The sequence below is a fragment of the Citrus sinensis genome, chromosome 3, assembly GCF_022201045.2.
Source record: "Citrus sinensis cultivar Valencia sweet orange chromosome 3, DVS_A1.0, whole genome shotgun sequence".
Taxonomy (NCBI): domain Eukaryota; kingdom Viridiplantae; phylum Streptophyta; class Magnoliopsida; order Sapindales; family Rutaceae; genus Citrus; species Citrus sinensis.
Window position 1 is genome coordinate 49,539,075 of NC_068558.1, and position 15,322 is coordinate 49,554,396.

The 15,322-nt window shown below is 32.3% G+C and overlaps 2 protein-coding genes across 3 annotated transcripts; one reads left to right on the forward strand and one right to left on the reverse strand.

Moving 5' to 3' along the window:
* The first annotated feature begins 8,231 nt into the window (after positions 1-8,231).
* LOC102616358 (abscisic acid receptor PYL9) lies at positions 8,232-10,572 on the forward strand. The gene is made up of 3 exons (XM_006491192.4): positions 8,232-8,571; positions 9,265-9,480; positions 9,854-10,572. Exons 1-3 carry the CDS (start codon positions 8,446-8,448, stop codon positions 10,070-10,072), a joined length of 561 nt encoding a protein of 186 aa, XP_006491255.1. The 5' UTR covers positions 8,232-8,445; the 3' UTR covers positions 10,073-10,572.
* A 612-nt stretch (positions 10,573-11,184) lies between these two features.
* Positions 11,185-15,137, reverse strand: LOC127901016 (pentatricopeptide repeat-containing protein At4g01030, mitochondrial-like). Of its 2 annotated transcripts, XM_052436803.1 has the most exons (2): positions 13,381-13,497; positions 11,185-13,123 (listed from the first exon to the last, which is right to left on the reverse strand). In XM_052436803.1, the coding sequence occupies exons 1-2, from the start codon at positions 13,400-13,402 to the stop codon at positions 11,409-11,411; spliced, it is 1,737 nt and encodes a 578-aa protein (XP_052292763.1). In that variant the 5' UTR covers positions 13,403-13,497; the 3' UTR covers positions 11,185-11,408. The 2 variants fall into 2 exon arrangements, with proteins under 2 accessions (XP_052292763.1, XP_052292762.1); XM_052436802.1 differs by having other exon boundaries at positions 11,185-15,137.
* Between the last annotated feature and the right edge of the window lie 185 nt (positions 15,138-15,322).

Genomic DNA, 15,322 nt, shown 5'->3' on the forward strand with positions numbered 1-15,322 from the left:
AGGATTGGACAGGGGCAATTCTAAAAACGAATCCGGGGTACGAAGAAATAAGGGGCAGGTTGAATCGGCAATGGCGCTGCTCTCTGATGGGCTCATAGAAAAGCCCACCATCGATGGCCATTATTGACTTGACAACGGAGGCATAAACGCCTCCACAAGACCACAGCCTAAGAAGCACTAGCAAAATACCAACGAGGTGTAGGTTCAGCTGGCGTCGGCTAAACCCTTTAGGTGGTTTGATTGAGTTTGTTTCTCAGTTCGAGTTTCCTGAGAGTCGTCCTCGTTGGGAGGGCTTTATTGGCACCCAACCTAAATCTAGAGTAGTCGGAGTTCAATGTGATCGCCGGATACCAAATGGTTAAGACAAAAAAAAAAAAAAGCACTAGCAAAAAGATCTTACGCTTATCCTAAAACAATTCTCATTTCATTTCAGCCAAGTGCCGTGTGCCCACCTAACAGAGCATGTGCAGTCTCAAATCGGAAACTTTCTTGATGTTTGAATGATGCGGTCCGCTATAAACCCAATCATAAAACGACAAATGGTCATCAGTCATCATAAATATATTTGATGTAACTTAACTAGTTTGAAACTTTGCAGTAGATTTAATGCCACAGCATTGGGCTTCTATGTGGTCCTAAAATTTGTCACCTTGCGCATCAGATAAGCTTGTTATTTTTGCAAAAGAAGATACTTGTAACTTTTTGTTTTTTGTTTTCGGTAAAATTCTCATTTAATCTATTTATTTTTAGGTTAATTAATCTTTAAAAAAAATACTCCGAGACATACCTTTAATAATTATGTTATATTTTTATCTCTATTTTTTATTTTTCTAATAATATTGGGGACATAATAAAAAAATAAAATGTTAATCAAATATTAATAATAAAAAATTACATACATTGTTATTTTACTTTTAGAATTAATTTAGTAAATTAAATTTTTTTATTAATATTTTTAAGGTTATAACAAGGATATTATTGTAAAATTAAATAAAAAAATACGACAAAACTATAACATAATTAATAACAAAGATATTTTAAAAAATAATTTAAAATATAAAAATTAAATAAATATTTTTAAAAAATATAAAAAGTAAACTAACAACTTTCCTTGGTTTGTGTTTTTGCATGCGCAATTGGGCCAGTCTTGGAACATTAATGCCTTCTGGAAATTTTCTTTTGTCCGTAGCAAAAAGTCACATTGAAGAATTGACATATCATAGTTATGGCGTTATGGTAGCGATTAGCGATTAAAATAAAATTGATGTCGGTCAACCAAGGGTTGTTGATAATTGATAATCCATATCAATCGAATGTCCATTTATACGCCTACTAATTAACCAACTAATTGATCTATATTTGGACAATACCGTATCATGCATGCAAGGCTGCACTTTAAATCATTATATTCCTTTGGTTGTGCTTTCAGATTTGGAGCATTGCTTTGGGCTTCATTGGAATTAAGAAACAAATTTTACCAAATATGCTAAATCAAATATCAGTTAATTGTTTAAAAATGGTTTATCTTTTTTTTTTTTTTGGGTATATGAGAACATATAGTTGATGATGAAAAAGCTTAAAGGTTCAAACTTTTTCAAGTAATCTAATTATGTCGATAAAAAATTTGAATTATTGAACAAAATTTATCCAACAAAATATCTAGCCATTTTGTATTCTTATAGAACATTTGTGTCGTGTCTTCCTTTAATAGAACATTCTGCATCGATGGCCTTTGCTTGTAAAGAATCTAATTTGGGACAATCGAGATAATGCAATTGGACGTCCAATCCCCGGGCACCACATTCTTATACAACTTTAATTTTACTTTATGCAATTTAGTTGGTCCAGATGCCAACTCCATATACTTTCAAAAGGCAAAATATTTGGTTCCTTTCTCATCTTATTGGGTGGGGGTAATACTACACTTATTGCCATTTTTTTTTACATTAATTTATATTTTATCAAAATAAATTAATCAATAATTATTTATGAATAAATTAACCAATAATTATCTTTCTAAAAGAACTAATATTTATTGTGTCTTTGCAATAATCTTGCTAAGTATTATTTTATAAATTAATTAACACCCGCTAGCTTTAAACAATATTTAATACCCTCACAACAATCTTATTAGTATTATTTATAAGCAAATTAATTTATAAAATTAATCCTAAACTTAAAATAATAACAAAAAAATTTGCACTATTTTTTATTTTACTTTTAAGACCGATTTGATAAATCAATTTTTTTTCATTAATATCCTAGAATATTATTGTAAGAGTTTTATTCTAAAAATAAAGAAAAAAACAAGGGAGCAAATGTAACATATTTAAAAGTAATAGCGTTTAAATGTATTTTTAAAAATATACAGATTAAGTGGGTACTTAAGTCAAAATATAAAGACTAATGAGTATTTACTTTATTGGATGCATGTTCATTTTACGATTGTCACATTGTAGCTCAAAAAAATGAAAAATCACATACATATATGAAACAAGAGAAAAAGAACACTAATGGCTCATTCACTATTCTTTTCAATTTGTATTTTCATAATACAAAAATGAGAATGAGAATAGTATTTTACAGTCGTTATGTTCTGAAGTTGAATACGCATGTGATATTATTTTTTATATCCTCTATTTAAAAAATAAAAATAATTGGTACTATTTTCTATATCCTAGACTTGATAAAAAAAAAAAAAAAAGTAATACACGTTCAGTAGTCAGTTGAAAATGATAAGCACAGTGAGTTTATGTTTGGTAGTTTTATTTTCAAAATCATTTTTTTACTAAACATAAAAGTTATAACTGTAATTAAAATGGCTATATAAGAAAAAATATAACATAATATTGTTTTGTTTAATCTCTCTAAATAATAAATAAATTTTTAGATAAAAATATATTTACCATAAATAAATTAGCATGAAATTTTAAAATAGGTGGTATATCTTCAATAAATTAGCATTAATAAAAATGTCATAATTTGATTAAAGTTGCCCTATATTAAATCTTTTTCAGATTCATTCAAATAACTTAGTATTTGTAGTTGCCTAAATTAATGTTTGCAAGTCATCATTTTCAACTATTCCTGCTGTTTGTAACACAATATGGCTGACATACTTTCAATCACAAATATCCCAAAACCCAAAGCACCCCCTCACATGCTCTTAAAAAAATAAAACACAAATATTCAAATAATATGCTGGACTCGAGATATAAATCTAATTTTCCCACTTAGGAGAAATTTCAAGAGAATAAAAAATAAAAAAATCAATATTTTAGTGTTTATCTATAAATACTAGTTCAAATCTACATGAACAATGATTTCATAATATTTTTTAATATTAAAAGAAAATACAAATGGTGGGCTGGTCAGAAAAAATAATAAAAAATGAAAAATAGGAAAAAATAAGAAGAAAAAATTATTTGGAAAATGGTGGAATGGAGTGATTTTCTAGATAAGGAAGAATGAAGATAAAAGATAAGAGACGGGGAAGGATGTCTGCGAGTGAGATAACCAACTGATAAATGAAGAAGAAAAAGGTGGTGAGAGAAGGAAGAAAGTAGAAAGTACAATTATTAATTGGAAAATATATTTTATAATTTATTTCATAAAATATTTAAAATATGTTTAACTTATTTTTTTAATTAAAAAAATTATTATTGCACCACCTTTATTTTATTTCATGTTCATCCAATCATTATAAAATTTTAATATGTACTTTACATTATTTTTTTTTTCACATTTGTATCAACTAGACACTTTTGCATTAACACTATTAAATAATTTTAATAAAATAACAATTTTATCCCCAAATAAATTAAAAGACTATTTTATCTTATAAAAATTTTTAAAATTAAAAATTATAATCATAAAAATATCCCTAAATTTAATAAAAAATAAATCTCAAATAGAGGTGCTCAACTGATTTTTACTAAATTTATATTTTACAAAATTTTAATAATTATTTTTATTAAAAATTATAATTTTATAAAATTTTAATATAAATAAATGAATTTATTTATTAAAAATTATAATTTTGTAAAATTTTATGAAAATAACTGAATTTATTTCTTAAAGGAATAAATCCTAAAATTTTAATAATTTAGGGGATTTTTATTAAATCCCAAAATTTTACAATTATTTTTATAATTATAATTTTATATTAAAATAATTTTTATTAAAAATAAAAATTCTAATTTTGGGATTTATTTTTATTAAATTTAGGGATATTTTTATCATTATATTTTATTATTTTTTAAAGTTTTTATAAATAAAATGGTCTTTTAATTTATTTGGGAGTAAAATTATCATTTTATTAAAATTATTTAATATTGTTAATGCAAAAGTGGCTAGTTGATACAAATATAAAAAAAAAGGTGGTGCAAAGTAAATGTTAAAATTTTATAGTATTTGGATGAACATAAGACAAAATAAATGTGGTGCAATGATAATTTCCCTTTTAATTATAACCGTTAGGTGGGCAATAAAAGCCTTTAGCGGAGAATATTTTTTCATATCTATAAAAGTAATTATGAGGTTTAATTTTATTTTTTAATTTTAAAATAATTGAGTGGAGGTAGTTTTTTTTTTTTTACTTCCTTGGATATTAGAGTGCCATATATCCCTCAAATATTAGAGTGTTATACAAGATTTAGTAGATTTAACGTGAATGATTAGTTTTAATAATTATTTGATTGTAAATATCAGTAGTAACATCGTATAATTCAAAAAAAAAAAATAGCTGGACTCTATTTTATATGTTTTACCATGCATATTTTAGAAATTGTCCACCGAACATATATCACATTAGAATTTTGAAAATAAAAATGAAAATAGGTGTTATGAAATAATATCAAACGGGCCTTAAGACTCTAAGTTTTACCTACTAATACTCAATGAAATAGAGATATAAATATCATTTTGGTATTATTATCATTACTATTTTTGTTTATTTAGCAGCATTGAATATATCAATGAATCATATTTTTTAGGATATACGCAATGATAAAATAATTTTGAAGAAGTGAATGATTGAAGGTGTTGTATTTATTCATTTCTGTTTGTACTGGTATTACAATCAGTTATAGAAAAAAACTAAATTTGTATGCCCACTCAAACGTTGCGTTCTACCTGGTGCATCATGTATCATGTTCTATTACTTGTTAATAAAGAAATACGAACTACTTTAAAATTTACTTCACAAAATCAGTTTATTTCACCCCCCCCCCCCCCCCAACCCAATATTGAGTCAAAAAGATTTATTTTTTCTGTTGGGTGGCTGTAATGCAATCGATTAAATCCAGGGTAGTTTTGATGTTAACGTTCGCAGCTCGGAGGTTTGAAGACTATTCGCAATTGGATATTCGATGAGAGATCTGGAAATGCCATTGGCGTTTCATGTCATATGATGCGCAAGTGAACTTAACATCATTATGTGCACTCGAGAGAATATAATATTAGAAAAATGATTCGAAATGGCAAATGAAGTTAAAAAAATTGGCAGTGTTTGTGGAATGGCCTTTTCGTGGAGAAATTGGAAGGGAATCGAACAATGAACATGGCACAAAGAGACAAAACTTTCAACTCGTTCACTGTGCACAAATAGTCTTTTGTCAATTCAGCATCACATGATGCTCCTTTGCCTTTAAGACCTAGCAAACTTTTTCATGCCAACCCTAACTGTATCTGACTGCTCTAGTGCTGCCCAATTAATTTTTAAGAAATATTTTTTTAAATAATGTTAGAAATTTTAATTTGTATGTTAATTAGAGTATGTAACATTCATTTGTAAAATGATGTAATAGTAATTTTATTGATTAAGAATTTTATCATTCAAAAAATGAATGATACACATAAATGTTGAAATTATTAACATTATTATTATTTTTTTGGTTGTGAATATATTAATGGTGAAAGGAATCTAGAATAATCTCCCACGCAAAAATAAGATTAGATTTATTCAAGAATGTAAAACTAATTATATCTATTAACAATTTCATGGAACATATAATTCTTCTTTTCTAAAAACAAATTTGTATTCTTGTTTTTTTTTTAATTTCAAAAACATTGACGAAAATAAAGTTTTAACAAGAATATAATTAACAAGGCTCCTGCTCAGTGATAACTAGTGGTGCTGATTCGAGTCCTTCATGTGGGAAACTCAACATATTTTTCCTGTCACCCGTTGTGGTTAAAAGTAGATATCTCACTAAATACGCGAGTAGATATCTTGCAAATAGTTTATGTTGATTTTCGATTATGACCTTGGTAAACTTCTACCATAAGCGTATCAATACAAATTTCTAGTGGATCCCAAGTTGTAATATATATCTAGCTTTATAACAATTTAAAAAGAAAAACAAGAACATTGAGAAATGATTAAACGTTGCCCATACTAAAATAATAAATCATTATGCCACGAATATTTACCCTTTAGGTTAGGTTAGATTAGATTATACTAGATATATAATCTTATATTTTGTTTCATACAGTATCGGATATGACTATGTTAAATTTACTCTAACAAAACTAAAATAACTATTTAAATAATATTATTTTTTAGAATTGCTGAATTTTAATATTCAATATTCGATATGATTGTAAATAAATAATTGAATAATTCCTATGTTTAATATTGCATACTAGTTAAAATAAATTTTTGCATTAAAATTTTGACGTTTAATCTTAAATTTAAAACAAGTTAAAAATAAATTATTGAATAAAATTTTGATAGTAGTAGTAAATTTAGATTAAAATAATTTGTCTTACCTAAAACCGGTGCAAAAATGAGAATTAATAATCCTGTAAACATTGGACCAAAATTTGGACTAATTTATTAGTCTTGACAACCAAATATAACTCTAGATCGGATTAATTTTTTTATCCTTTTAAATTAGTCTAATCCCACCTTTTATCTAACATCCAAACATACCATAAATTAGTATTTTGGCCACACAAATTTTAATGTCTATTATCATGTTGTTTGGACTGTGTTATACTAGAATCATGAAAGAGAATTCTAATTGCTATCTGATTGTAAATATCAGTAAAATTATAAGTGTAATATATCAATATTTCAAAAAAATAAAAAATAAATACAAGATAAATTCCACATCTACTTGTAAATTTAATAGATTTTTGAGTTGATATTGGATAAACGTTTAGTGAACTATAGACAATGCTATAAATGTACGAATGTATGCTCTTCAACTCCCAATTGTTATGTGATTGTAAAATTTTAAAAATAAAAAAAATTAATTTGTTATTATTGTTTTTAAAGCTACATCTGCACAACGTATCTTTTATATTTGCATTGAATTCGGGGCCACGATAAGATGAAGGGGAGAAGTGTAGAATCAAGAAAAATTTTGGCCACCTAATCTTAAAGATTAGGTTCGAATTTGTTCCCTCAGATGCTATTCATAAAAATATGAATTTCTGCAGTAAATGACAAAGCAATTTTTCTTTTAGGGTCGGTGGACGAGTGATGGAGATTTAATCATAAAAAAATGTGGCGATGAATTGATCTTTTCCTACGTGGCCCAATGAAAATAAACTTTCCATCGTTATCGTGGACGCGACACTTGGACCAGTCGACACCGTTTAGGTATCTCTAATTAAATTATCATTTTTTTTTAAATAGAAAAGAAAATTGAAAATCCAAACTTAAAGCGGCCCATATGAAGTGATGTGAGAGAGCAAGCATTGCACTATCTGCTATCTGCAACTCTGACATGCACGGCGCATACATGAAAGCAGTTACAACATTTCTTTTTTTTTTTTTTTAATAATATTAAAAAAGTAAGATTACTTGCAGGACATTTATGTCATTACACTCCAATAGTTATCTTCCAATTTAAAAAATTTCAAGAATGTGATATGTTTATGTGACAGTCATCCGAACATCACCGCCACTTCACATAAATTGACTTTCTATGGAAAATACTCTCACTATTCAGCATTGACTAAAAAAGGATTAAAAAAGGGAAAAAGGGAAAACAAGGCCACTAACATGACTTAGTGCTTATCACTGAAATCTGAACAAAGATTGGACTGTGACAAGAAGAAGGATACCCACCCGGTGACGATTACAAAATAAATTAAAAGAAAATAATGAAAATGGAGAGGATAAGTCATAAGTAAAATGTTTTATAGGGCAGTGGACCCACAAGAAACACGCTTAGAGGTTAAGGACAATTTAAAAATAAAATTTGTCGGTGGATTTATGGATTTTTGATAGACAGCCAGTGCCAAAGCCAACCCAAAGACCAAGCTAAGGCTGTAGTCTACGCAAAATCTGCAGCAGGTGCTAGAAGGCTTATCTTTTTTTATCTTACTTGCTCTTGAGAGTTGTCCGCTGTGTGCTCGGTTTACGTATTGGAGATTTCAGAGAGAGCGAGAGGGAGAGAGAGAGAGATTTGTGCGTGTCTCTGTCTGATCAAAATGAACGGTGTTGATGCGTATGGTGTGATGGAGGCGCAGTACATACGGAGGCATCATAGGCACGAGCCCAGAGAGAATCAGTGTACCTCTGCCCTGGTCAAGCACATCAGAGCTCCTGTTCATCTCGTAAATAAACTTTCTGTTTACCTTCCGATCAATTCTTTCAGTTTCTTTTACTGGCTTAACTGACACCGTTTGATTTGGTTGACTTTGTTGCATGGCCTCTTTATTCTGAATTAGAGACAGATCTGAATAATAATTGGAAATTGAATTGTGATTTGGTTCAGTTTACTACATCCGACAAGTCTGCTTCGCTTTTTCTCAATTATGGAATTTCAAATGGTGTATTTGCAGGCTTCTCAAAAAAAAAAAAAAACGGTGTATTGTCAGGGATTTTTTAAATTTTATTTTGAACTTGATAAACTTTCTTCTGATGAAGTTTACTGAAAATTTCACGTATCTTTTTTCCGCTTGGTTACCAAGAAAATGCATGACCGAAAAGCCTTTTTTTTTACTAAAAAATTTTCATCATTTACCAGCATGTTACGAAGGGAGCCTCTGAGTTACAATAATTGTAACATACATCTCTCATGTGAACCGCACAAAATTGTACGATCCATAATTTATGTGGTTCACATGAGAGATGTATGTTACAATTATTGTAACTTAGCATTTGCCTGTTAGGAATTAAAAGAATAAACAAAAGTTAAGTCACTTTTTTCTAAGATCGCCTTCTATTTTAAACCTTTGATATTTTGTTCGGTTTTTTTGTTTTTTTTATTTTGTTTTTGTGGACTAATAGTGTGGTTAATTGATCAGGTATGGTCTTTGGTAAGGCGATTTGATCAGCCACAGAAGTACAAGCCATTCGTTAGCAGGTGTGTGGTTAATGGGGACCTTGGAATTGGTAGTGTTAGAGAAGTGAATGTCAAATCTGGGCTTCCTGCGACCACCAGCACTGAAAGGCTGGAACTTCTTGACGATGAAGAGCACATCCTCGGAATCAAAATTGTTGGCGGTGATCACAGGCTTAGGGTATAATACTTTTACTCCCAGCTCTTCTCATTTTCTATAGGTTCCGTTGTATCTACTACTTATTTGTGCAAGTGTCTTTGTTAGTTCAATTAAGGCTCAAATAGTCAAATTTAGTGCAGCCGAAGCCTGAGTTGTCGTTAAAGGAAAATATTTCTTGTAATTTTGGCTTGGCGGGTTATGAGAATGTACTACTCTGTAGACTCTTATGAATTGTGATTATTGTTTATAGAGTAGAAATAACAATAAATTTCCGCTTCTAAGGTTGTTGGAGGGAACTATTTTGTAAAACACACCCTTTAATTGTTGGCAGGTCATGATTTTTTAAAATGTTTCCCTTACTAACGAGCTTTCTTATCGTTTGTTAAATTTACAGAACTACTCTTCGATCATGACTGTCCATCCGGAGATCATCGACGGGAGACCTGGGACGCTGGTAATTGAGTCATTTGTAGTAGATGTTCCAGAAGGAAACACAAAGGATGAGACATGCTACTTTGTTCAGGCCTTGATCAGGTGCAATCTCAAATCTCTGGCTGATGTCTCTGAGAGGATGGCGGTGCAGGACCGAACTGAACCAATCAACCAATTCTGATGGGAGAACTACGGTGTGCATGACATGATGGTTCTAGATTCCCAGAATCTTTTTAGGGATTTTCTTGGCAGAAGTTTTGAACACCTTGTGCCTTTCCATCTTGTGGGAGACCCTTTACTCTTTCTGCCTGCTTTTGCTTCCGTTTGTTTTCTGTTTCAACACTGCCCTTTCCATCCATTTAGTACCAAAATATAGGTTCTTTAGGTAAAGTTTCCATGAATTCCAAGGATCCCAGTGTTTTTGCTTTTACAGTTTTTTTCCCCCTCTTTTCCCCTTTCGGTGCATGGTGTTATGTTATATATTATACATGTATCTGTAAATATTTTATGTTTATTTAACAAGTAGTTGGTGCCTTGCACCAGTGGCTTGCTTCTTGTAGTTCCAGCTTCTAGGTACAGGAAGGATTCAGCAGAGACCCCAAGGTGGCAGTAGAGCTTTGTTACTTGTTTTGTACATATTCTTGTCTTTCTCAGTGAATTACTGCTTGCCTTTTGTTTTTCCGTGTGTTCTGCTGCTCTTTCAATTACTTCCTTAAACAGCGGTGTTATTTTATCTTTGTATGGAAAATATCGCAGGTTTTTTCGGTGTACCCTTGGTTGACTTTGACTCGTGTGTAATTAATTTAAGGGCTATCAGACGGTTGCAATTGTTGCTGATGCAAGATTGTTAAAATTAGCAATTGTTGCAATTTTAGAATGCGACCGTACGATAAATTTGTAAATTAACGAACCCTTGATGGCTCAATGAATAGATTCATCGTAGATTGTGATGAGTAATAAAGCAACGTTATTGATGAGGATATGATGAATCACCCTTTTCCAAAGTGCGGAAGCGGAAGGTTTGTTGGTCATTGTTGGCGTGTGACCCTAGAAGTGGGAGAAAAGGACAAAGAGGTCTGTGACATTGGGTAAAAAGAGAAGACTGAAAATTGAAAATCCTCATTAGGAAGGCCTAGGAAACTGTCCTCCGAGAGGCTGGAGTTGCCTGCCAAAGTATTGTCGTTAAATGGTAAATGGAATGATTGAGAGAATACGATGGCGCAATAACTCCTGGGCATTTTATAGAAGCTAACCAAAAGTAGTAACTTGAGAACACGCTATAAAGCAGGGATGGAGTATGAACTTACATCAATACATCACTTCTATTCCAGCCAATACAGTTTGTGGCACATAAATTAGAAGTCAGTGAGTTTTTCGGATCTGATCGGTAACTGTGTTATCTTTCATCCTAGAGTCTATCATCTAAAACGCATACAAACACACAATTATGCTATTTTTCCACTAACGTTTACATCTTTAGCCTAGAATCAGAAAAAAGCCAGTTACATGAACACCAGTTATTGCCAGCAATCATTGCAGGAGCACTCACCTTCTCTAAAATGATGGAAGCGAGCACCATCACGGAGGAAAATCTCTCGGCCTCGTACCAACGACATGTATTTCGCTGCAGTATGGCAATCAGAGCAAACTCTTGTGTTCTTAATCACCCTGATTGGTGCTCTGCTTTTTGTCTTCATCAGTCCATACACGATAGCTAATTTCTCTGTATGACTCAACAGCACCTTCCCCTTTTCTTCTTCGTCGATGTCTTGATATACACACCTGGTGTCTGGCACATAACCGAGTTTTTTCATTTCAGAAACCAAATGATATAACTCAAAATATATTTCTCCCGTTGCTGGATGAGGCGCTCCTTCGGCAGAGAACACGTGAACTATCTGATCGATTTGAATCCAACTCCATACGAGTACACTTTTAACTCCTACCTCATCCATCGAATGTCTAAGACGTTCAACATCCTCCCATCTATTTGACATAGCAAGCAAGTTCATCATTAAATTGTAATTAGCAGAATTACATGGCTCTAACTTGAAAAGTCTCCTTGATGCAATCTCTGCATACTCCAAGTGTCCATGGATTCGACAAGATCCCAGAAGGGCACCCCAGATGGTAGCATCTGGCTTGAATGGCATTGTTCTAATGAAGTCCCAAGCTTCATCAAGATAACCAGCTTTTCCAAGAAGATCCACCATGCATGAGTAGTGCTCTATGGTTGGTATTATGTTATAATCTGTGCTCATACTGTCAAAATACTTCCACCCTTCTTCAACTAAACCAGAGTTCTTACAAGCAGCGAGGAGAGCCGTGAAGGTTATAGCATCTGGTTGGAAACCTGTTTCAAGCAATTCATGAAAAAGTAAAATTGCCTCTTTTCCATTGCCATAAATGGCAAACCCCATGATCATGCAATTCCAAGATGCTAATGTTTTGTTTGCACTCTTTCTGAAAACCTCACGAGCACTTTTCAAATTGCCGGATTTACTGTACATGTCAATTAGCCCTGTGGCCACATATGCATCTTTGATGAAACCGTTTTTCAGACAAAGGCAGTGTATCTCTTTACCATTCTGCAGCAAACCTAGGCCTCCACAAGTTTGAAGTAAGCTGGACATAGTTGTAGAGTTGGGCTTGATATCTTCTTGTTGCATTTGGATGAAAAATTTAAGAGATTCCCTATAATTTTCATTTTGCAAACTGCCAGATATTAAAGAGGTCCATGTAACCACGTTAGGATAGATTCCTGAATTTTTCATATGATGAATGATGACCAAAGCTTCCTTACTCTGGCCCCAAATTGAATAGCCAGATACCAGACTGTTCCAAGAAACTAAGTCAGGTTTAATTTCTTCCTCCTCCATCTGATTCAACATTTTTTTGGCATTGACAAAAAGACCCTTGAAACAATAACCTGATATTAGTGAGTTCCAAGCTACAATATTCCTGTTCTTCATATTATCAAAAACTTCCTGAGCATTTTGTAAGCAATCATTCTTTACGTACATATCCATCAATGAAGTTCCAACATATAAATCATAGTCAAGTCCATTTCTTAAAATATAGCCATGACTCTCTCTCCCATATTTCAAGAGCCTCAATTCAGTAACTGCCTGAAGAACAACACTGACAGAACTAGCATTTGGCCTGAATCCAAAACTCTGCATTCCACGCAAAAGTGTCAGGACATTTTGGTAAGAGCCATGAGTGAAATGACCTGACAAAAGGCAATTCCAGGTTATTATATCTGGTTGTATTCTGGATGAATTCATTTTATTGAAAAGGGACCAAGCGACATCCACATAACCAAGTCCAGTGTAACTCGAGATCATCGAGTTCCATGAAGATAAATTATGATCCTTCATCGAATCAAAAACTCTTGTTGCCAGTTCAAGTTTGTTGTTTCTAGAGTACATGCTAATCAGGCAATTGCATACCGACAAATTTGATTCCAATGCAGATTTTAAAACATACCCATGAATTTGCTTTCCTTCATGAAAAGCTCCCACTTTTGCACAAGCTTGTAGCATCTTCACAATTGTTCTGCTAATAGCTTTTGCTGACGAAAACTGCATTTCTCGAAACAATTTAATGGCATTTTCCCATTTCTCATTCCTCAATTTTACCATGATTATCTCGTTCCACAATAGATCATCTTCAAGATCTGACACTTCACTGAATAATTTATTAGCACTTTCTACATCCCGACACTTCCCATAAAAATTCATCAATGCACACTTCAAATGCACATCAAAATCAAAACCTCTCTTGATCAGACTGGCGTGAACTTCCACACCCAGCCAAAATGCCATTAGTTTTGTGCAAAGCTTCAAAATTATAGTAAGAATTCTACTACGAAAAATTACACCCTTACCATGCAACTCTCCCCAAACCTCAAGAAGTTCTTGCACTTCCCCGCCAAAACTCTCATAATCTTCCAAAAAAGAACTCCAATCTGCATAACTCCTCGAAAAATACAGAAAGAAAGCTTTTGCAGCTGACGTAAAATCACCAAATTCCAAGTAATGAAAAATCAAACTTTTAACCATGTCATCAGAATTCCAAATCTTTCCCATTTTTATCATCTGGGCATGCTTAGATTTAACTGAACTCAGACATCTGAACTTATTTGTTTCATTCAAGAAACAAAAACCTGAGGAAATACAAGAGAGTTGAGCTTGTTTGGCAAGGGTATCTGTGGGAGGAAGAGCAAGAGAAGTTGGTGAATTAGTTATGGAATTTGGCTTGTGAGAGTGCCGATTTTGATTGATGGATGTTCTAGTGTTGAAGTGGTGATAAATTGAATGTAATTTGGGCATGACGATGGCGGTATTTTGTCGGGTAAGCTGTGAAGAACCAACACAGGCTATGTAATATAATAACAAGGCGAAGAAGCTCTCACTTCCCACTGACAGTACAGACACCGCTTTGAAATTTGTAACTTCACATTTTCTTTGTTGATTTTGTGGATGAGGTCTATCCTGAGATTTCGTGCCCTGAAACGGCTCGTTTTCGCCTCCCACCTGAAACGCACCGTTTAATCGTTCGGACATTAAACGTGGAATGATTATTATGTTGATGTGTATCGTCATTACATTACGCGCATGGTAACATAATGCGTTTCGTATGATTGATATTCATTAAAATTGGCCAAAAAATAAAAAATAAAAAATCCCCACTTTACGGATTTCAAAAAGTAATCAAATAGTTTAATGGAGATTTGAAAGCAAAAGTACAAATTATCCTTTCGGCTTTCAAGTTTTTGTTTGCGAGGAGGCCATCACCAAGATGGGGATGCAAAGGTAAAGAGCCTGTTTGCTCTTCAAACCTAACAGTGCTGTATAATAATGTAGAGCAGGCAACTCAAAGTTTGTTTCCACCCCAACGAAGGCCCCCAAGCCTAGTTTGCCTACACATTTTGGTGGCATGGCAATTTTGGAAGCCCTTTAGGGGTAGTCAACAACCAGTGACTTGAAGTTGAAGTTGAGGGCCATGCTCATCGGATTGCCTCATTAACTCAGCCTCAGCTTCTTACCATTTATAGCCACCACTAAGAATATGTTGTTGGAGAAATTCTTTTTATCAAATAGTCTCAGAGACAAAATATAAAAAGTAAATATCCGTCAGTCAACATCAACATTCAACAAGAGTGAAGCAGCTACATATTCATTCATAATCTCATTGAGTCCGCGCAAAAACCATTCCAAATATCCATATCCAATGGAGCATTACACAAGTTGGAAGGACTGATCTATTTCTTATCCATTCATCAATTTGTCAATCAAGGTTCTTATGATTGCTCTATTTTCTCTAGTTCTTGAAACATTTTCTTGATTTCATCATGCATCTTACAGAATACCGAGGTCAACCGAAAAAAAAAAACACCAGAGGCTTATTTAAAACGACTATATTTTAT